We start from the raw sequence: 24,095 nt of genomic DNA, 5'->3' as shown, positions 1-24,095 counted from the left end.
GGGCTGTCTTGTAGACCACAAAACAGGTTCCTGACTGGGTGAGTTCATAGAAGATATCAAGGCACTAAATTAGGAAGGTCTGTTTATCACTCACTACTAGAGAGCTATTTCTACCATACACTACCACTCTCACTACCATCATTATTTGCTGCAAACATATTTCAAATACAAATAAAATAAGGCAGTGAGTTTTACTTGTATGGGACACAAATGGTGCATGTAAATTATGTCCTTTACCAGTTCATGGTAGTGACAAGTGAGTGGAGAACTAAGCACTTCCATAATATGCTTAAGGGACAAAAAGTCCCCATGTAACACTGTGCGGATTATTTCATTTTTTGGATGCATGACTTTCCTAAGGCCAGGCTTTATGCTCTTTAAAACTCTAAGACACACTCCCACAAACCGGAATCCAGGGATACAACATTGTGAATTTAGTTAAATATGAAGAATCTTAGTTGTGAAGCTTCACGGTTTAAATAGAGGAGAGACAGAATCAGTGTTACATAGGATGTGTGGTTTTCAGTTTAACTGAAAAATGGGCTTTGAATGAATAGAAATGAAGTAATGAATGGACAAACGAAAACTCTGGAAGTGCTCAGATTTCTCCTTCCACTTGGGTGCGCCCAGTTTGTTATCACAGGGTTTCACATAGTAAAGCTGTTGATACGAGTTATAAGGGAACACAAAACGGCCTTAATTTGTAAAATAATTATCTAGTGGGGTTAGAGTTTTGTTATCCTAACTATACCTGCTTATAATAAATATGCTTAATTCTGTTTTCTTCTGCACAGTTCTATCAACTAAGCCACAAAATATAAGAAGGAACTTCAAAATGCTTCTGAAAAAATGAAATTAAAAAAATATTTTCCGTGAACTTTTCAGAGTTCACCCATGTGGGCTAATGTCCTGTTTCCCTCTAAAATTAACATTCATAGAAAGGTTTTGGCAATAGAATCTCACTCATGAAGCATATACAGGTGCAGAAATAGATTTATTTTCTATTCATCTTAATATTTTAAAGATTTTAAATTAAGTCTGGATCTCCAGGCCATGAACATTCTTTGAAAATTTCAGTTTCAGCTGTAATGAGAATGTATGGAAGACTGCTGTTTTCTTGAACAAACTTTATTATTCTCTCATCTTTTCACATCTTGAGTTATTAAATGTTCTTAAGATACAGCCCCAGTTTTCATTCTCCCTCTATTACTGAGTAGAGTTCATTTCATAATAAGGAAGCTAGGAGATACTATTGTGCCCTGTGTTAATACACCTGAGCACCTGTAAAACGGCCCAATTCCCTAAACAAGGTTACTTGCAAACATTAACGCTAAGAATCAGCCTCCTACTTGAAACTGCTTTCTCATAGCAGCTAATGATATAATGATATACTGTGCCAATCGGTAGGTGAAAGCCATTACAATATTATTATAAGTGTAATCCAGGAGGCATATTTAGAATGATATGGATTGGGAGGGAAGCGGCTGCTGCATAGTTAGGTACTCTTTCTCAGATGATACCAAAATAATTGTTCTCAAACAATCTTCCTCCAACCTCTGCATGGCAACAGCTAATGGTGACAGTGACAGCTTCTGTACCGTCCACGAGGAACGATGCTTGTTTAAACGATTAAATGTACTATGGGGTCATTCTTCTGCGAGCATGGAAATCTTTCTAACACGAGCCCGTGTTTCACAAAGGAAATGCCCTTTCATCACTGCTGACATGGCAACACTCCACGGAATTCTCTTTACAGTTGGGCATCAAGAGAGCTTCACCAAGCAATATCCGTACTTCTTCTGTTCTACTGAATAATCAAAATAAATTTAGTGAAATCTAACACATACACAGAACCTCTTCTGATTTCTCTAAAAGTCAACACTCCCAGATCACATCTCAACCCTAGCAGCATATTTATGTTTAATTTCTCAGACGGCAAAGTTAGATGAGCAAGACCACAGCGGTGTTGCTAAACCATTTGAATAAAATTATTTTAAAAGTTCTCAGCAAAATATAATATACACATTCTTTCAGGACTCAAATCTCTACATCTCATGGAAAGTTAAATCATCTTGACTTTCAACCCTGAAATTTTACAAAATGCAGAACCTTCTGCATTACCTTAACTTCTCTGAAGAGGGAGTAGATGTTCAAGCAAAGCTTACAACTCCTTAAATAGCTCTACACCTATGTGGCAGCTGCAACTGGAAAAAAACCAGAAGCGTTCACATGCTGCTGTCTGGAGATAAAATAATTGAGTATTTAAAACTCCCAATTTTATATAGCTCTTATTCCTTTAAAGTGAACACCTTCATATATACAAACACGCCCCGGGACAGGAGAGATCAAGACTAAGAATCCTACATCATTGCTTTGAAATGAAGGTTTTAAGATTCAGTGTGATTTACTTAAAAAAAAAAAAAAAAAAAAAAAGCAGGTGTCATGTCTGTCAACAGTCTGACCATATTTATTCTGCCTTGAGAAAATACACTTTGCTATTTTTGAAGACTCCTTATTCTTTTAGGATTATTGCCACACTTCCTGAGAGAATCTTATTTACTCCTCCAAGTTCTATCTCAGTCTGATTTATTACTTTCCAATGAAAAACTCGAGGACTCTTTGAAACCAGAACAACGCACCTTGAAAATGCAGACTGTCAGGGGCTGGGAAAATAGACAAAATTTCAGTGTATTAGAAAATCAAATTGTTTTAGTTAATGAAATTTTAAAAGTTAAAAAGCTGATATTCAATATTCAATCTCCTATCAAGCCAGCCACCTATACTACTGCAGAAACATACAAGAACTTCACAGTGAATCCAGATGCTTCAATACAAGTTTTTATAGTCTCCAAAGTACACGCAATCCTGTTACAATCCTGTCTAGGTGAAGCAGCCCCTGGAGTGGTTTGTTAGGTTTCTCAATAATTACATCACTCAGATGGAGTCCAAGGCTTCACACCAAAATATACTCTTCAGTGACAACGATAAAATAAGGTTCAAAGTCACAGTTGCCTGAAATATATTTCTTCTTTCTCAGCAAATGTGTCCAGTGTTACTTAAAGGTTATTCCAGTGGCTGAAATCTTAACAGAAATCCTGATAAATCTTAGCAGGTGACATGGTATCTTGAAAACCTAGTTAAAAACAAAAGCACTCACGGGCGGATGGGGAGAGGGTCTTGCACAGCAGCTTGGAAGAACCTGCTGAAAAGGCACATTGGGCGCTGGTGCCTTGGAAGGCATCTCTCTGACAGGAGGTTGGAGCGGTAGCGTCTGGTTGGCTGGTCTGGGGCACAGGACCTTTTCATTTGTACAGATCATCTAAGAACAGCTCACCAATACATCTTTCATCCACTGGTAACTTCTGTGCTTGTCTTAGTTTTCATATTTCTTCTTTATATTGAAAATATGCAAACCAAGAAACTTTTTTTAAGGGGGGAGGCAGGTAAAATGTTAATAAGGGAGGAGGATGGTCAAAGAGGGGACTCATTATTTCAAAATTCTACACAAAAATCCTTGCTTGGAAATCTTTTAGCAAACTTCTGACAGAAACATGCTGGTATATATATGCTGTATATCTGCATTGATTCGTCTATGCTTCTGAAATATTTTTAGTGGAATAATAATCCTCAAAGGAAAACAAATATAAAGATCCCAGCATGTCTGTTTCATATACCAGCAGCTCATAAAAAGCATCACTGCTATAGCTTCCATGTGCAACAGAGAGGATGAGACTGGCTTTCAGAGAAGCAACATACAGGCTGAATTTGAAGCTAATTTAGTGAATTCAGTATTACCTGCACACACACACAAATAGCTCCTATGTGATAAATATTTTCTCAGTATTCAATGTGCTCCCCAGTGACACGTTACATCTGCTATGTAAATGGTATGAATAACCATTGGGATGGTATAATTATATAATCTTTAATCTTCCTATCTATATATTTTTATAATCAATAAATACAATTTTAAGACCTACATGTCTTATTTCAATATCTTTAATCAAAACAGAAGAGACACACTAAGATCAAAGTTGAATGTTGTGACCTCTCTCAATATGTTAAACACCTACATTGTATTTCTTCACTAAGTTTTTCTCTCCAAGAATGAACTTTGAAGAGTCCCTTCCTTCTCTGTCTTAGCACAAAATTGGCTACTTGTGGACTTTCCTACAAAGGATGGGGCCCAGGCTGACAAATCATTTGCAAAAAAACAAGTATTTTTATATAAATTTCATTTTTAAAAGGTTGAATATTAATCAAGTTAAAATTCTGTTGTCCAGGCCGGCGCCGCGGCTCACTAGGCTAATCCTCCGCCTAGCGGCGCCGGCACACCGGGTTCTAGTCCCAGTTGGGGCGCCGGATTCTGTCCCGGTTGCCCCTCTTCCAGGCCAGCCCTCTGCTGTGGCCAGGGAGTGCAGTGGAGGATGGCCCAGGTGCTTGGGCCCTGAACCCCATGGGAGACCAGGAAAAGCACCTGGCTCCTGGCTCCTGCCATCGGATCAGCGCGGTGCGCCGGCCGCAGCGCACCGGCCGCGGCGGCCATTGGAGGGTGAACCAACGGCAAAAGGAAGACCTTTGTCTCTGTCTCTCTCTCACTGTCCACTCTGCCTGTCAAAAAAAAAAAAAAAAAAAAAAATTCTGTTGTCCAGGAAAAGTATCATTGTGATTTCCTTATGCTCAGTCTCAGAAGCAGTGAGTGAAATTATGTATGTTAAGGAATGGATTTTTCCATTCTATGTAATTTCCAGGTTCTTAATTAGGAAAAAAAAAACACTTACCAACTTCTCTTTTAAATTGTTTGTGATATTTTTAAACATCTGGGGGAGGGAGTTTCCCTCAAAATATCAAGATCATGTTAGAAGCCTTCAAATTAGGCAGTTTTTTATGCAATGCAAAATACACAAAAAACATTAATATCATTAGCATTATCCATTTTTTCCTGATACTCCTAATACTCTCTTTTAAAAAAGTCTGATCTGGAACTAATAAAGATTTTTTTTTTAATTTAAGAATTCTTTCTTAATGATTAACTCCTCTCAAAATTTCTTAGAGTATCCAAATCATATTTTAGAATCCTTGTGGTATTTAGAATTATTTTCCTTAGGATCCAAATGTCCAAAATGATCTCTGACCACTAGATCACCAAGAGTTACAAAGAAAACTATACAAAAACAAATGAAACAAAAAACTGCAAGTTAATACAGAAAACAGACTTGACTAAAACATTTGGTTTGAGAAAAGATTACTGGAGATATAGAAAGTAATAGACTATTTCTAATGCTAAAACTCTGTATTTCTAGAGAATTCTGAAGTTCCAGAGATCCCAACTGAGACCACTGTTTAAGCTTTAAATGAGACAAACTCCAACAATGTTTGAGGTAGAGACCACACAGTAGTTAATACTTTCTGACAAAATGTATTTCAATTTGGAATATTCCAAATTATAAGAAGATCAAGGCTTTTTATGTTTATATATTGATAGGGACTGTTAAGTTTTCCAAAGCCAGTCTTTGGGTTTTTTTGTGTATGCTTGATAAACTTATCTTAAAAAAAGCATGATGCAAAAATTCTTCCTTACTTCATGGACTTTATATTTTCATGTTAATTTCTGTTAAGAATCATCATTTTCTACAAACTCTAATGTGGGTACACTTTTCTCTGCATGAATTCATGATTCAATGAGTATGATTATTAGGTTACACAGAGAGAAAAATTTGCTGGGAAGAGCAGTAAATTTGCAAAATACCAAGTTTACGATGACACACAGTTTAAAGCAGAAAATCAAGATGCAGAAATCTAACCAAACAAGAAGTACACATGTAGATTCAAGGGTTTAGTCATGCAAAATAAACTCTGGCCTCCACAAAAGACAAAGCTTTGGTAACTGAAGTCTCTTCAAAAGATGAGAGCTAAGGAGAAAATGGGATGTGGTTGGAAGGAGCAACATACTAAGTTCAGAGCGAGAACATGAAAATGTTCTGCAGTAATAAGCAGAGTTCTCGCAGACACAGATAGTTGTCATTCCACACAGTCACTACATTATAAAAGAATCCCCAGCCCCACCTCACGAGCTTCTGGTCAGTGGAGGGACAGGCCTCCTTCCCCCCATTGCTCCTGTGGCTGTGGACCCTGCAGAGGGTTCTCCCGCCATCCTGTCCCTATGTCATGTTTCCACAGGGACTCAAGGCTTAGATGCAGCACACAGCACAAACGCACGGATCCTGCCAGATCCGTGGCATGGATGGGGGCAGGCATACGTTTCCTCTCTCCACACATGCAGCAGTGTTTCCCAACAGGGCCAGGCAACCCCCTTGCTGTCCTGATAACCTATGAAGATCGTGCCCCATGGTGGCCAAAGCAGTCTGGCCTCCGTATCACGGGGTCACACACAGTATCTGACTATGCAGTGTCACAGTTTCACTTTTCTTTGTTTTATCTACTGGAAGAGAGAAGGCCCATTTCAAAAGTGGGGGGAAGTGAGTTAGCACAACAGATTGTGACAGATTTATTACTATTTATCATTGTAAATATGTATCGAAGAAAACATATAAATGTCTTTAGTCATAGTCACTCCAAAAGAAACCTTTTATTATCTCCAATCTTTTGGTATCTGTTATACATACACTAATACACATTGAAATCAGCTTTGGAATTATCTATCAGATAAATATTCATAATTTTATTTGAACTTAAAAAAGAATAACCATGGCAAAGGTCTAAAAATAAAGAAAAATAGATTTACTGAAGAAAACGTGTTACAATGCTTAGTACAGATCGCTTCTCAGAAACATGTTCAAATACAGACATTCGTGGTGCGAATGCAGATGGATCTTTACAGGAGTAGTAAGCAATCAGAACATACATACAATGAAGCTAACATAAACGAGGTAAAACTGCCTCTAAAATGGAGCTATGTCCCAAATGCTAAATAAGTAAGAGACAGGATTCAAAACCAATGAAACTACCTTATTCTTGCTTAGAGATAAAATTTTCATTTTCAATTGAATTTTTCTCCTTCCTGTTTTTCAAAAAAACCAGGAGTATTTACCAAAATGTTCCATGAGGACCATATAAACATGTATCCAAGATAAATTCTCTAACAAGAATTAATCCTAAATTGATCACTAAAAGCCAAAAATTAAATGATGTAAACTAAATTCCCAATTCCTGAATTTATTTGGGAGAAAAGAAAGTTACTTTTATTTTTCTGCGTGTATCACAATGCACCAGCAACACATAAATTGTCTTAATAGCAAAGAAAAAACTGTACTAGAAAGATTTCCAATAGGGTCCAGTTAGTCACAAGGAAATAGTTAAAAAGTTTATAATGAATTATGAGGAATTATTGTTGACAATGATAAAGCATACAGATGACATTTAATGTCACATCAATGCATTGCTTAGAAACTGTGTACATTATTGCATAATCTTTCTGTTGGAAAAAACATACTAAGTTAATTTTAATATGAGGCATAAACAGGGGTTGATAGCTCTAAGTTTTTGTGGCTTTTATCGTCTTAGAGCAGCCAAGGTCTATGTAATGTATTTAATATTATCTGTGTTAGGATCAGGCATGTTTAAAGTGTAAACAGCTGTGAGGACTATATCATTTGAAGTTATCATAAAAGCTATTAAAAGCTAAAGTTTCATCCACATGAAATCCATCGTCTACTTCAAGCTCAGAATACACTTACAAAACCTTTGGGAGAGATTAGTCAATTTCAATACAACATGGAATTTCAAAGAATAAAAAATTCAGTACATTTTTAAGTAACTAACTTGCTGGTAGTCCAAAAATTACTATTTTATATGCCACTGGCATTTTATTTACACAACATTTTTCTATATTTATGGATAATTTTGTGATGCTTCTTCAACATTATCATGTCTATGATAATCAGCTTGCAAAATCTAGGTTTTTTTCCTGATAAGACTTATTCTGATATATTCATCTAATAATTTTTTGGATGAGCTGAACTGAAATCAAGTCAAATACACAGGTGTTTGGGTTAATCTAATCTTAGCACATTTGCAAAACCCATTATTTTTCTAATTTATTAAAAATGAAATAAAAAGTAATATGTGAATGTTGATTGGTAATATAGTTCCAGAAATCTACATATAATTTTATTTTAAAGTGACAGAACTTATAATAAAGCTCATTAGCATTGTTTTCAAGGACTACTTTAGTGCCTCAAAATTAAAATAAAACTCTGTCCACATATCCAAGGGGGCTTCAAAAGTTCATAGAAAAACAGCATAACAACATAAAGCCCATCAGAGGAAGGAACCAAGAATGGGAAAAAGCAGGAAAGAAAAAAGAAAAGAAGGGAGGAAATCAACTTTTTATTTTGCAAAAGAAAGAAATTACTACAAACAGACCAGCCCTAATCAAAATTAAATACCCAGAAACTCAAATCTGAAAATACATGTAAGAATTCAAAATATGCCATCATGTATTAATCGTGATCACAACCAACGTCTGCTGTGTCGGGGGCTCTGGCAGCCACAGACACTCCTGCGTGCAGCTCCCGCTACTGAAAACCCAGAATGCTTTTGGTTACAGCTGGATCCTTCAGTTGTCACCTGGCGTTACAGACACAGCCAGTTACTGATGCAGCTACCTCTGCAGCCTTTATTCAGCAGCCTCTCTAGAAAATAGAGACATTCTCCCTGCACTCTGGACTGAAACCCATGTACATTTTTCCTAAATCCTCTCCACAAATCTCCTTTCGCATGCAAATCCATAAATCATCATAATACTGACAAAGAATTTAACCAACACACGAAACTAATACTCATTCTCCTGGAAGCCCTGTGCAGGTAAAACTCTTGGAACTTCAGGCACCTTTACCCAGCCCTCTTCAGAGCTTACCCGGCTGACTATCAGCGTGACCACCCAGTCTCAGGATGTGCCACTCATCACTCTGACCGGGTCAGCTGGTTGGACGGGCAGGTCATTCCTGCCTCATCCGCGTTCTAGATACACACACTGCTCTGGGTGCGTGGAACCTCACTGCCTCTTAACCTCTCTTCGCACCAATACAAAGCACAACAAGATCAACAATACGCACAGCAGGAAAGAGCAGTACTTACTGAAGACGGCAAACCTGGAGGAACTTTTCGAACTTTCTTTGTCTGTACCTCTGAAAGAAAATGAGGACATGGTGAGCTCCCACAGGCACAGACTCCCAACTAATGAGTATCAGAAGCCACAGAGCCACGCAGATTAGAACAGATTTTCTTACATTACCTTAGCAAACAACCATCACTACTGTACCCTTTTATTCTAACAGGAATCACATTCTGCATTGCTCATCAAAGTGAAGACACCGTATTTAATTTTTTGCCGCTTTAGTGTTTGCTTTTTTTTTTCTAAATGTTTTTATGTACACGGTCATGAAAAAACCAGAAATAAGCACACACTAAAAAAAGTTCTGTTACTCTAAGTTGCTAACATGTAACTCAGTGGACTACTGGGAGGAAGTCACAAGCCCGGCGACTGAGCCAGATTTTATGGATTTTTGGGGATGGAGGAGTAGGGTTAGGGTGAGAATGTGGTATTTGAAAAGAAAAGGGAAAATATACGAGTCACAATCACTAGGCCACTCAGAGAATATCTTACCCATGGCAGTACCGTGAAGAGGCCTTCTTCGGGGGTTATTGCTAGAATACTGATAGTACTGGGAGCCAGGTTTGGTGGGCGAAAGGGTTCCTGGGTTGCCCATATCCATGTCACCTCCAAGGAGACTCTGCTGAAAGGTTAAAAAAAGGGAAAACAAACATATAAGGTTAATTTTTTACAATCACCGCCCCCATCTGATTGTTAGCACTTAAACCAATGCAATAAAGCAAACAGCATCTGCTCAACTGAAACAATTAGACACAACACAACAAAAACCAAGCAGAAACGCAGTCTAAGAAACCATCACAAAGTTTGCGAATTTTTAATTCTTTACTTGCACAAGGAAGATGCATCCCTTTAAACAGTATCTTTTAAACCTTTCAAGATGACTTGACATTTTTTAAGAAAATGGCATTGGAAGAAGGCAAATATTTTCTCTGCTAGACTTGTGCGCCTGTCTGGGAACTACTCATGCCCTTCCCTAACAAGAACCAGGAAGATTCTCCTGTTTCCAACAAACACAACTTGCTTGGCCGCTCACACTGGGGGCGAGTGTGGACGAGCTACCCCACTGACGGCCCTGCCTCTCTCCAGCTACCCATCACAGCACCCAGTAAGGGAAAATTCTGCTGAACCCAGAGGAGTTCCAGCCCTCACACTAACTTTCAAAATCAGAGGAATACTAAGCTCACAGGAACAAACCAAAGAACATTCGAATGCCCTCTTGAGGACTATTGGAAGCGAAAACACATCCCCACAGACTAAACATTCACCTGAACACTACAAAACTTTTACAAATATCATTAACTTATTACCGTGTGACAAATCACTAAACTTTCAAAAATGATGACATAAGAAAAAAATTGTAATAATATCACATTCTCAAAAAACTACATAGAAACTTACCCACGATATATAAATCGCCTGATTATACTCTGCATTGAACACATTGTTCTTTTAATTATTCTGATATGCAATAAAACAAGTGCAGATAGTACCATTTATATTAAGAACAAATTTACTGTTTAATAAAGAAATTTTAAAATTAAGTACTAAAAATCTAACTTTATCGTTACTTGTAATCAACTTTTACTGACTGAACTAATTACTGTCCTTGATAAAGTACAGAATGTGTTTTCCCTAATCTAAATTCTAATCACCATGTCACTCACAACAGACTTAGGGATGCTTCACTAACACACTATTCACATGCAAAATACTCTAAATAGGCCAATTATGACTCTGCCCCTGTTCCCTGGTTAACCCGCTGAGAACTGAAAAATTTCACAAGGCAGTCACCAACTAAAACAAAGGGTCCTTGTTTTAAATTAAGACAGTCTTTTTGATTCCTAAATAGCTCAACAAAGTGGCATGTCTTCTAGTGAAAGCAGTTGGTCAAATATGACCCATAAGCCGGAAAATCAAAAATTCAAACCTCCCCCTTCCCACCACCATATAGCAAAATATCATAAAGAGGATCTCTCCACCGTGAGGGGTTTTGTGAGTGTTGGATGAGTAATATATAAAGGACTAATCAGCTACTGACAAGCTAGCCTTCACTGGTTCCAGTTTAAGACTTTTTCAAGGGATACAAAATCAGCAGCACTTTAAAATAAAACTTCAAGGAGGAGATTTTAGGTTGAGAGCACGTTTTGAGTAATAAGTTCATTGCTAGTATTATTCGCAACATAAACATCTGATGAAAACACTAGATAATTTGCTGGATAAAAACCTGCCGTCTGCATGCTCATCTACTGCTTCTTATGAAGTTCAGACACTAAAATGCTACACAAGGACAAACTAAAATATCGAGCTCATGATTACAAAGTTTTCTGTGAATCAGGACTTGAGGGTACAACATCAAGTAAGTTCTTGGTCGCTTTATAAGTGGGATTCAACCTGAATTTTCATCTCAACCTGAAATTTCACTCTTGGCAAGCCTTATTAACAACATCCACATTTTTTTTAAGTCTCGCAGTGCAAGTTCGCTCTGAAATTTCTATCAATGAAACTGAGATGATTTGAGATCATAACCTCCTTCCAGTTAGGTACCTGATCTCTATTTCCACCCCCCCCCCTTTTTTTTCTTTTTCTAAAAATACATAAAATAGTTCAAACAAGGGCTGGTGAAATGCATGCTTCTCTTTTAGCAAGCTTCATCCCTGTTTATTTCTTGTTGGTCCTTGGTGGCAAAGGATTCCAATCTCAAGCAAGTATGCGCATTCAATAGGTCAACCTCTAAAGACAAACAGGCTTGCTAGCCTAGGTTTTAGCAGCATTCATAATACAACTGTGAAAAATATAAAATGCTAACTAGAAAACAGTTAACTTATTGTGGTTGACCTTATTGTTGATAATTTTTGAAATCTCATTTCCCAGGCCAGACAGAAAGAAATAAATCATACATCCAACCCTCGCATATGCAGCCACATGGACTATACAAAGCTGCAGTGCTAAGAGCAGACAGCACTTAGAAACATTTACTGGCTCCTGCTCATCTTTTTTTTTCCCTACAAAGCACATTCCTGTTTCTTTTTAGATGTGTTTGTTCCTTTTTCTTTTTCATTTGGACAATAGAATCATTCTTCTAAAGCCTACAAAAATAAACATTTCCTTACACTTAAGGGGGCCCTAATCACCCCCTTAGGGAAAATGAAGATAAAAATATATGTGTTCTTATCGTAGAGTATACTTGTAAAATGAACAATGACCATTTACTATTGTTTGGCCTTTACGTCACATACTTAACTCTCTATAGCAATGAGAGATTACAAAAAAATGTTTTTTCCACTGCCTGAAAAATTCTAGTTTGTCAATTTAAAAGGGTTAATTGTATTAGATTTAAGGTCAGTTAAATCCTGCACAGAATGCATAAGGAATTCATTTATATATATATAGAAATTTGCCTACATTGATATAGTCTGAAGAAAAATTTAGGCCTAATCAAAGTTAAGTTTAAAAGCTTAGCCTACTTTTGAAGTGGGCATACTCATCTTTGGCTTCCATCACATTATAAAGGTTTCAGGTTTTCACATTGTGCAACCTCATTCTCTGTGGTTATGCTTGGTCCCAGTAGTGAACTGCCCCTAGCCTGTCAGGAAACACTGGAAGGAAGATGTGGCGTCGCACAGCTAACCTGTAAATCTTAAACCCAGAGGTTAGCATTTTGCTAACTGTCCACAATGTGATGAGACAAGCCCTTATTTTCCTTCAAAAGCAAACAATTTCAAGACAGAAAACAGCCTAACCAAAGAAAAAAAATATACTGACTTCTCCCATCAGGTCTAAATGGTTTCAGGTTCAGCCCCCTGCGGCCAACTGTCCACCAAAGAGCAGTCCCAGCATAGCCGTACAAATGGCAAATACAGCCTTTTGCCAGAGTCTCTTTCAATTAAATTTTCTGTTTGTTTCACATGGATCTGGGTCTTAGCCTGTCTTTCCAACACACCTTCCTCACCCTGTCCCGATTCCTTTTGGGGGGAGCTTCTGAACATACTTGATCAACCACTGAATTTATACTAAAGCAACGAAGGATGCAAACCATGAATTAAACTTGAAGAACAGAAAAGCAGCCTATATCTCAAATTAGATTTATAACTGAATGGTAATCAAAAATAGAACTAACTGCTTGAAGCTTAAATTATCAACTTTTTTCTTGTTAAACTAAAATCATCTTGCTTGGAACTATTATTTCATTTCAGTCAGCACTTTAAATGTAATGGGTGGGTGGTGCATGTCTAAAAAGGAAGATTATATTTACCCTTAATTATAGATATGAGTGAGATCAGAGTACGATGAATGCTGCTTTTTTGGCTTATAATTAATTCATCTAATAGGTGAATGACCTTGAATTTCAAAGTTGGAACCTGGGAGAGGAAAAAAAAGAAGTAGAAGGGAGGAAAAAAACCTCTGGGGAAAAGCGAATGTGCCCCTGGCTTCGGAGGGCTGTCTCTGATTTTGCGTCACTCCCATTACGTTGTGATCCGGTATCAGACACAACATCTTGGGGGGATGTGGTAGAACAGAGAAAAGCAGTCTCAGATGAAACCAGATTAAGCTCCTTTTCTGAACTATTGCCAAATGCTTGTGAGTCTAATTCATGTTTGGGTATTCTAGTACTCACACAGCTGCAATTCCATTCTTTCATCACAAACCTAAGTGATGTATAGTGGCTTTGTATGGTGAACTGACTCTATAAAGCCAGGAATTTTTTATGTTAATATGGAAATAAAATTCTGAACCAGTATAAAACTTAGGAATGCTGGACATATGCAGAGGTAACTAATACACTTTGCACTGGAAAGTGCAAATACACATGGAGAGAAATTACAAATTAGGCTTGTTTAAAACCCTTCTTGTTACAACCGAGGTCATTTCTACACAGTTAATTCTGCACAGAATCGGGTTTTCAAAGACACTGCTGAATAAGATTCCTAACAGCCATGGGGAAGTTTTTGCAAATCCCTGTCGAATAGCTGCTGCTGAATTTGCCATTCTGACCACAGAAGAGCCATTGCTGACTTACTCTAGTAGCAGGAGGGGGCGATAATTTTGCTGCTGTTGGCACTTACTCTGCAACCTAGAATATATCTCGCACCAAAGGGCAATGAAGAACACAACATTTCCACCTGTCCACTTTTGAACTTCAATGCTCAAAACTGAAGGTCAGTCTTTGGACAATCATTATTTCTGATCCCCAAAGATCCAAGAAGGTACCTTTGTAGCTATTTTTCCCCTCTGTCCTATGCCTGGTTTCAACAAAAAGAGGACTGGGGAAACTTAGAGACAAGATGTCAGGGAAACCTCTGATAATCAGGGACTTCACAGACTGTTATTGTGTTGCAGAGAAATACTAATTTCTGAAATGACCATACAGCACATGGCTTCCTTTAAGCTCTTTTGGTCAATGTTTTTTATTTCAACTGTAAATATGTAATGCAGATTCTGATGGTTACAAGTCAGAAGCGATGTTCAAACACATTAAGGAAAGAGGGGGTGGTTCTGAGGTCTGACAGATCAGACTGAACCCTAGTTCAGAGGAACACCAGCAGTGTGATTAGGAGTTAGTCATGCAATTGCTCCAACCATATTTTCCTCCTTTGAAACAAGGACACTAAAAGCTCAGCCATAGGGTTATTAGAGGAAGATAAACAACACATTTAAAAGTCCATCAGGGCTGGTATCTTCAGCACATAGCTTACCCTCCTCCTTCCTTTGCCCTCAACACACATCCCAGACTACAATCCACTGGCAATTATTTAAAAGGTCACCAAAAATTATGAGTAATTCTCACCCAGAGCCTCTATTCCACTTCCAGGTAAAAGTACATACTACAATCAGAATTCTGAAAAGTCATTACAAAGGGCTGAAAAGGGTTAAATAGAGCAGTCTACAAAAACCATGATGGCCTCATAGCCTAGAGCTACAAAGGCAACAAGAAAAGTCTGGGTTTTTTTTTTTCCTTTCATATTTAATGAAGAAATTGGCCAACAATCTTGATAATTTAAGCTTAAGTGGCCATTTTCCTGGAACTGCCACAAGGATTACTTCAGTGGCTCATCTAATTTGGTTTCTGCAGGCATGATCAAACTGCTATTGTTAATTCATCTATATGTGACATCAAAACTAGTTACTGCTAACTAACTAGGAAAACAAAAAAAATGTTTTATATTTCAGAGAAGCATGTGATGTTCACTAAATTTAAATTCTTACAACTGCAGCAGCCACTGATAAATGATTTCAAACACAGTTCGACTATGTAGTTTTCCCCTCAGAAGGCCACTCGAGGCATTTAATGAATGTTTATGTGATATTTAACAATTACGGCTTTTTAAAAAACCTTGCACTTCCCCCATGACGTCATAAAAATAAAAATAATGCACTTAAAATTTTGGTGGAAAATTTGAATAACTCCTAAAGAATTCAAAGGACCTTAAACAAAATTATTTACTTTAGCAGTGATTATATTTCACCAGACATTCAACAATCCAAATATATTGTCTTTCCTCATAAAGCAACACAACACCTTATACTTAAATGTTAAAATGTAATGCAAAGGTTGCCATGGTAACTATTACTTAATGTATAATAGAGTAATAGTCAAGTAAAAACTCATGCATTTTGGTATGGAAATTACAACTGCCCAGGGGTTGGCAAGATTTATGCCTTCACCTATTTGACTACCTCTCAAATTAAAAAAGAGAGAATACATTATTTATTGTATACACTAAAGTGAGGAGGTTTTTCCACGGTTTCTGAAAATCCAGTCTGGAATCCCAGTACGTCTATTACATATTAAAAAGGGGATTATATTCGTTGGTAGGAAGGTAGAAATTTAGCAGAAAGAAAACATTAAAGCAAACAGTAAACTACAATAAAATTGGACTTGAAGAAATCTTACTTAAATAATACAGAATGTAGGATAACTACTTCCTGTCAGTTTAAGCTCCTCAGTTCAGGAAGTTTACTTAATATGTGATTCAATATAGAGTGATTTGATATGCTATAACCACTACTTGTCTTAAAATGTCTCTCCTCAACAATTTTGCACCAAAGTAAAAATAGAACAATCTGAATATGACCTGTGAACATTCTAGGGAATTAGCACCACTTCTCCTATAAATACAAACACCAGAAATGTGCTGAAGAGCAGATTTGGTCAGGTTGCTATTTTAGTAAAATTAAGGAACATCAAACTGTCACATTATCAGTCTCCATCAGATTGGTGGGGAAAGCTCCATTTCAAGATTGCCTGCCCCTCTGAGAAGGATAGATAAAAATCATTCTTATGTAGATTGGTCACCCTGAGCCCAGGGACCAGGCTCTCACCACCTCACACAGGTGCTTGCACACAGTCTAATGACTAACTTTATAGGATCACTAGAATAAAATCTGCGCCGGAAAATAGGGTGACAAGCCTACAACATGACATGAAGAGATTGAGACTGTTAGAAGAACTAGCCGGTGCCGCGGCTCACTAGGCTAATCCTCCGCCTTACAGCGCCGGCACACCGGGTTCTAGTCCTGGTCGGGGCTCCGGATTCTGTCCCGGTTGCCCCTCTTCCAGGCCAGCTCTCGGAGTGCAGTGGAGGATGGCCCAAGTACTTGGGCCCTGCACCCCATGGGAGACCAGGAGAAGTACCTGGCTCCTGCCATCGGATTAGCACGGTGTGCCGGCCGCAGCGCGCCAGCCGCGGCGGCCATTGGAAGGTAAACCACAAAGGAAGACCTTTCTCTCTGTCTCTCTCACTGTCCACTCTGCCTGTCAAAAAAAAAAAAAAAAAAAAGTAATAAATGCATATGAAATCTTCAATTCCTCTTGAAATTACTTAAGTCTTGACCATCCTTTCAGAGCTCTGCTCAGCCTCCTGCTTCCACTGGGCCTGATCTCCACAGCCATAACTCCTGCCTTCCTAAAATTCTCTCTCTTCCATGCGTACACGGGCTGACTAAGAATGTGGGGTGTGAAGGCCAAACCAGCCTGCATGCTACTTTATAAAGGAAATGACTTATTCATGTTTTAACTCCATACGTGCCTAGAACAGAGAGACCTGTCATGGCAAAGGCTTACCATATACTGACATAAATGAAGAACTATTGCTATTTATCAAATTGAAGACTTAATTAAATCTATCCCTTTTGTCATTCCAACTGCTGTTGCTCCTAATAACAATAGCCATAGGAGCAGTAGAACTGGTAATAGCAGAACCAGTAAGAGGAGGAAGAATGTGAAAATCAGCGTAGTGGCAAGGACAGGTGGTGCATCTGAGTGTCTAGTAAGTGCCAGGCACAGGTGCAGGTCCTTTACATAGCAACAAGGCAGAGGCTACACCCCCCAGTGTAAAGATGTGGACATTCAGACCTCACCAATACCATGTGGCTGCACTGCCCATCTGGGAATTCAGTTAGACTTGACTTCAAAGCCTGTATTTGTTCTTCACTCTGTGGTCCCTCCTTTCTGTGCCCTTGATTTTTCTTCCCCAACCCCATCTCCAAACATTAGCTGGAGTATTCTGTTCCCTTTGGTTCTTCTTGCCACCAAAAGCTCACCCTTAAAACTTACTACAGAGGAGCCACTCCAACTGGGTTTGCATGCCACTTGCCCCCTGGATAACCTTGGACAATTTGTCCAATCTTTGGGGGTATCAGGTACCTTGTCTGAGATGTGCTGGTATAAATAAAATGACCATAATTAAATTAGATAATACAAAATGCTTAGCAAGTTGCTAGCACTTATCAAATCTTCATTATTTGATAAAAAATATTATGTTATAGACTGTCTTATTACATGTTAACACAGAACATATTATATACCCTTATCATTTAAGTTTGAACGAAATAATAGGATATATGAGTATTCTTTGTAAGTAATAATATACACACATGAGGAACTTAAAAATGCATGGGAAATTTGCACTATCTTTTCAACTTACTTACTAAAATCAATTTGAGAGAAAGAGAGCAAGAGCAAGACACTCCCCTCTGCTGGTTCACTCCCTAAATGCCCAAAATGTTCTTGGGCAGGGGCCAAAGCTAGGAAACAGGAACTCAAAACAGGTCTCCCATGTGGGTGGTAGGATCTAACTACCTGAGCCATCACTGCTGCCTCCCAGGGTCTGCATGAGCAGGAAGCTGGAGTAAGGAACAGAACATTCTATGGAACCAAGGTACTCAATGTGGAATCTAAGTGTCTTAAACACCACGCCAAACACTCACCCCCGCTTTATCTTCTAATTCCACGCCCGTGGACTCTTCAGAGCCCCTTTGTAGATTAACCACATTTTTAACAGGCCCAGGGAGTGCTAGGCTGTGAAAGACATGCTTCTTGCAGAACTGAAAGATCATTCTTGTATCAGGTTCTTCTCTCCACAGCATCTGTCACTGATCTCTAATCTTGACTTCCACAGTTTGATCAATCATCTCTAACGCAGCTCAGGCTATTTCTCTTTGTTTTCTCTTTACTAGTACTCTTTATTACTTCTTTTTCCCCCAGTCCTCTCTCACTTCAGGCTTCTTCCTTCCACTTCCTCTGAAACGCTCACCTTTCACAGCATTTACTGCACTGTATGGAAGCAACTGTTTATGCATCTGATTTTGCCCTTCTAATTTGTGGCTTCCTCGAGGACAGAAAGTGAGCCTCAGTATCTTAGTATTCCTGGCATCTAGTACGACGGAGTCTAGTAACAGAATGCCCTCAGCAAATGTCAAGTGGATTAGTTAACGGACTGTGGAGTACGTTTCCATCATTTCAGCCAGTACAATCATGCACATACTTTCTCCTCCTCCATCCCAGCACACACAGAGTCCCCATCCTTCTATTTTGTCTTGTCCTCAGCTTTTCTCCTTTTCATTTATGAATGTTTCACACAAATCCTAAAATTTGATTCTTAATATGCAAAAGGTTCAACCCATCATTTATTTTTCCAGAAAATTTCTCTGCTTCCTAATTATTCTCTCAGCCCCTTAAGGTAAACTGGCAGAGTGAGAACTTGTAAAGTCTGTAAAGAAATTAGATGTAGGTTTTTCAAAACACATGATGGTCTAATCCTTTTTTTTTCAATCTATGTTTGTTTTGTTTGAAAAATGGTTGAGGTTCCCCAAATATACTGGGTTGTTAAGTAGCCCATTTTTCATCCGATGGGGCAGTTTCTAGAGAGGATTTGGAATTCTGGATAATGCAGACACAACCTAGGAGGCTCAGATTCAGTGACACCACACACACTCAGCAAAAAAAAAAAAAAAAAAAAAAAAAAAAAAAAAAAAAAAAAACCTGCAGAAGAGAGGAGCAAAGACATAATAAGAAAAAGAGATGATCTCTGGGGAGTTCTGAGGAGGCCAGTCACTCTGGGGAACACCACAGATGAAATAGCTAAGAAGAACTTAAAGCAGTTGGCTAACAAATATCAGAATAACATGGTATTTAGCTTGTGATTCTTCCTTTCTTAACTACTGATAACAGGGGGTGTCCGAAAAGATCAAAGCCACAAAATGGCCACAGTAGATCGGAGACAGAAATTGGATAATTCAGGTAACAACTTAAGGACAAAGCTTCAACATTAACCACAGGAACAGTTTGGGTCCGTTTCCTCAGAGGAAGGGATACGGCATATCTTTCTTACACTCTGCATGTACCAATTTGTCTGAAACCTTCTGAGGACTCCAACTTTTCCACAGTGGGACTACTATGTACTGAGAATGGTAAGGCAGAGGCTAGCACATCTTTGCCGCCAAGAAAAGTCTCTGCTGCATCCACTCAGCTCTACCGTTGCTAACAAGAAATAACTTGAAAGTGGAGAGCTCAGGCTGTGTTCCAATAAAACTTTTTTTTTTTTTCCAGAAAGATGGGCTGTGAGCCGGATGTGGTCCCAGGCTATCATCACAGGCAGATGTGAGTCCCAGGCACGAGCAGGGAGATGCCACTCAACAGATGACAGCAATCAGACAGACAACAGCAAAGACCAACACAGCCCTTGGCAGGCTCTGTTGGCTGCATCAATCCATCTGATCTTCAGAACCTCTTGAGGGGGGATCTGACCACTTTACAGATAAGGTGGTCAGAGAAAGAAGTACTCGCTCAAGACCATCTGAAAAATATTTGAAGATAATGGACAACAAAATGATGCCATTTCTAGTGACACTTGGACATCTTCCATCTCACATCTGAAATTTTCAACAACTGCCTCTACTCATCCTCAAATCATGTGCTTAGAGCTTCCACCACCATCTCCTCTCCTGCCCCCAACCACTGCCAACTCCAGAGCATTACTCTATTCAAAACCACGTACGCCTGACCCTCACCTCAGAGCTCTGCTTCTCCTGCCACACTTAAACAGGGTCTGCCCCTCCTTCGGGACTCATTCAGAAATCACTTATTCCATGAAATCCTTCTTTGGTAACATAACTGGTCTCCAATCATCCAGTTCACTCAGTAGTCTCACACACACAACTTTGTACACAGCTTCAATCTTTATGAGAAAGATGGTATGAAAAAAAAAGCCAGCAAATGACTTCACGAAGTTAAAACGAGATGAAAATTTTTAAGTTTCCTTAGAGTAACTGTAGAACATTTATCTCCCTGATTTTCTATTCTTTTCTCCAAGGATTTAGGACAGGTATATTTTTGTTATGTGTTCTCATAATTCTTCATTATAAATATATTTAGACACTTAGCATATGACACCAACTTGCTGAACTAGTTCACAAGCCAGTTTAACAAAATCATGAAAGGATTCACAGAACAAACACTTCCAAAACACCAAAATAATCTGTGTATCAATTTATACAAGAACTAAACACTTTAATCTTTTCACACAAATATTTCTCAAAAAAGCACTTCTTAAATAATCTGGTGATTCAAAATCAAACTTTAGACATTTAATGAAAATCCAACCTCTAAACAGAAAAAAATGGGGTGGTACAGGGATGGAGAGCACAGTTTCCAAAATAATTCTACAGTTTATTTGAGCAATTAATACATGACAATCATTAAGACAAATTTTGCAAAGAAGTAAGCTAGGACTATACACACTTGAAGCAAAGTAAATTAACACAATGTGGTATTTCTGCCAGAATAGCAAGTATTATAGAGAGCTTTAGGGTAAAGGTATCATTTTAAAACAATGAGAAAATGATAAATTATTCAATAAATGGGACCAAAAATTTGTTTGGCATTATGGGGTAAAAAAAAACAGGAGCTATGCTAATATTTATGTATGTATGTATATTTTCTCTCTCTCTCTCTCTATATATATATGACTTAGAGATTTCAACCTTATAAATATATATATTATTAAAAATAGGATATATATATTTAAGGATAAATATATATATTATGTATATATAATATAAATATATTAAAGTTAGCTTTTTTTCACTAGGTTTCTCTAATCTGGTTCCCTTATTTTATTTTTTTAAGATTTTATCCATCAGGACAGTGCCGCGGTGTTGTGGGCTAAGCTTCTACCTACAGCACTAAGATACCCCATTGGCACAGGTTGAATTTCTGGCTGCCTCTCTTCCAATCTAGCTCTCTGCTATGGCCTGGGAAAGCAGTGGAAGATGGCCCAAATTCTTGAGCCCCTGCACCCATGTGGAAGACTCAGAGGAAGCTCCTAGCTCCTGGCTTCAGATTGCCAAGCTCTGGCCATTGTGGTCATCTGGGGAGTGAACCAGTGGATGGAAGACCTCTCTCTCTCCCTCCCTCTCTCTCTCTTTCTGTCTCTGTAACTCTACCTCTCAAGTAAATAAATAAAAATCTTTTAAGAATATTGTATCTATTTGAGAGGCAGACTCACAGAAAGGAGAGACAGAGAGAGATCCTTCATCTGCTGGTCAACTCCCCCAAATGGCCACAACAGCTAGGCCAGGCCGAAGCCAGCAATCAGGAGTCTCCTCCAGGTCTCCCATATGGGTGCAAGGGCCCAAGGACTTGGGCCACCCTCCGCCACCACTCCCAGGCCATTAGCAGGGAGCTAGATTGGAAGTGGAGCAGTCAGGACACAAACCTGGGACCATATGGGATGCTGGCACCACACACAGTGGTAGCCCTACCTGCTGGGCCACAGTAAGGAGCACCTAAAACATATGTAAGTACAAAATGTTAAAACATGAAACTACAAAAATAAAAATAACTAAATGGTTCCAGGATCCTGGAAACTAATCAGCGTTACTCATGGGTGACAATGACCCATGTACTCGAGTCATCACTGTCACTTCCCAGAGGGCACAATGGCAGGAAGCTGGAATCAGAAGTGGAGCTGGGACCCAGGCACTCAGATGTAGTATGCAGGTGTTCTGAGCAGCCTCTTAACTGCTGTGCCAAATGCCCACCCAAGCAAAAGCTTTTTTTATATTTTAAAGAAGAAAAGATGGTTGTTAGCTATGAAACTGGATTTGGAAAACATAGAGGAACACATTGAAACCAATGACCACACATTTATTTTTTAAAACACTGTCATGAATGAAAAGAAGCTGGGAAAGATGTTTGCATCAAATAATTCAACTGAAAGATAAATACTCTTAAAAATAATAATAATAAAATTAAACACTAGCCTGGCAAATAACATCAACCACTCCTTGACAAAAACAATAAATGGAATTTGGCAGTAAATACATAAAAAGCTATTTGGCAAGTTAAAATAAGACAAATTTTCCATCGCAATTAAGGAAACTCACTTTCATATATAACTAATGGGAATATAATCTGGTATAAACTTTCTGGAATGCAATTTAAAATGTATGGCAAACATACACTTTGATTTAGAAATTCAACTTTAGAATTTTACCCTGAGGATCAAACTGAGCAAGCATAAAAAAGTTATGTCTGCAGAGATATCCATGGAAACTTTGTGCTTGTGAAAACTTAGAAAAGCTTAGCAGTAGTTTGTTAGATAAATAAATGCATATGAAGTAATGTGGTAAGTTTGCATTTAACAAAGATGCATGGTTTTTGCTGTTGTTTTTTGAGTAGCACCAATAGAGTATGGTCTAGTCTTCTCAAAAGTATCTTCCAATTTAATCACTTCCTACGGTTCCCCCATCCTCAATCACATCATGATATTTTTTAGAGTATTTCTTATTTTGGCAAATTTTGCAGCTAACATCTGTAATAAATAACATTCTTGAGTAACTTCATAGATCAAAGTTCCATGAGGTAGCTTTAGGTGGTACGAAATGATAGAATGAAGATTATCTTCATCTCAAAAATAATTCTTGAATTTTTTTACAGCAAGATGAAAACCGATCTTATCGTATTTGTCATTGCACAGGTCCAGTGAAGGCTGCCACAGATCCATTATTTAAGAGGTTCTATAGAACAACAAACCTTTCAAAGTTAACACAAAATGGACAATACTGTTTGAGCAATTTGTAAAAATATAAAAGGTAAACTGATTTTCATTTTTGTTCTCTGTAGATTACACTATTATTTATAATTTATTAATGTGCATTAAGGGCTCGAATTAGCAAATGCATATTTTCTTCCACTGCTGGAACCCACTTCCTATTGTAGCTTACTTTTACAGTGCTTTTGACTAAATTATTTCCTGCAGATGCACTGGTACAGTATCTACACCTCTGTGGGGTGAGGATGACTTCAGGGCGGAATCAAGTCCACAGAGCGTGGAGGCAGGACACAGTGACAATGCTGCTTCCTTCCCATGCCAGGGGCCAGCTCTCTACCCCACCTCCCTGGGCAACAATGCTCCTTCCTGAGAACCCATGCATCCCCCCACTGGACAGCCTCTAAAGGCAAACAGGCTGAAGGTCTGATTCTTAGATGAGAGGTGTTAATTTTTTTTTTTTTTTTTTTTTAACAGGCAGAGTTTAGACAGTGAGAGAGAGAGACAGAGAGAAAGGTCTTCCTTCTGTTGGTTCACTCCCCAAATGGCTGCTATGGCCGGTGCGCTGCGCTGATCCGAAGCCACGAGCCAGGTGCTTCCTCCTGGTCTCCCATGCGGGTGCAGGGCCC

The 24,095-nt window shown here is 38.5% G+C and overlaps 1 protein-coding gene across 45 annotated transcripts in view; it reads right to left on the bottom strand.

Moving 5' to 3' along the window:
* TCF4 (transcription factor 4) overlaps window positions 1–24,095 on the bottom strand; it is a 390,316-nt gene that overhangs the window by 124,620 nt on the left and 241,601 nt on the right. For 24 of the 45 annotated variants that reach the window (XM_070050130.1, XM_070050149.1, XM_070050144.1 and 21 more), the window contains 2 exons: window positions 9,629–9,755; window positions 9,100–9,149 (listed from right to left, as the gene is read on the bottom strand). In XM_070050130.1, coding sequence (XP_069906231.1) covers window positions 9,100–9,149; window positions 9,629–9,755 — 177 coding nt within the window. Of the gene's footprint in view, window positions 1–9,099; window positions 9,150–9,628; window positions 9,759–24,095 lie in introns of all 45 variants that reach the window. The other 21 variants (XM_051851926.2, XM_070050128.1, XM_070050136.1 and 18 more) reach the window with 1 other exon arrangement.

Source organism: Oryctolagus cuniculus, chromosome 10 (genome assembly GCF_964237555.1).
Source record: "Oryctolagus cuniculus chromosome 10, mOryCun1.1, whole genome shotgun sequence".
In the NCBI taxonomy this organism is placed as follows: Eukaryota; Metazoa; Chordata; class Mammalia; order Lagomorpha; family Leporidae; genus Oryctolagus; species Oryctolagus cuniculus.
The sequence above is the reverse complement of the archived record's forward strand: the minus strand, read 5'-3'. Positions and strand labels throughout refer to the sequence as shown.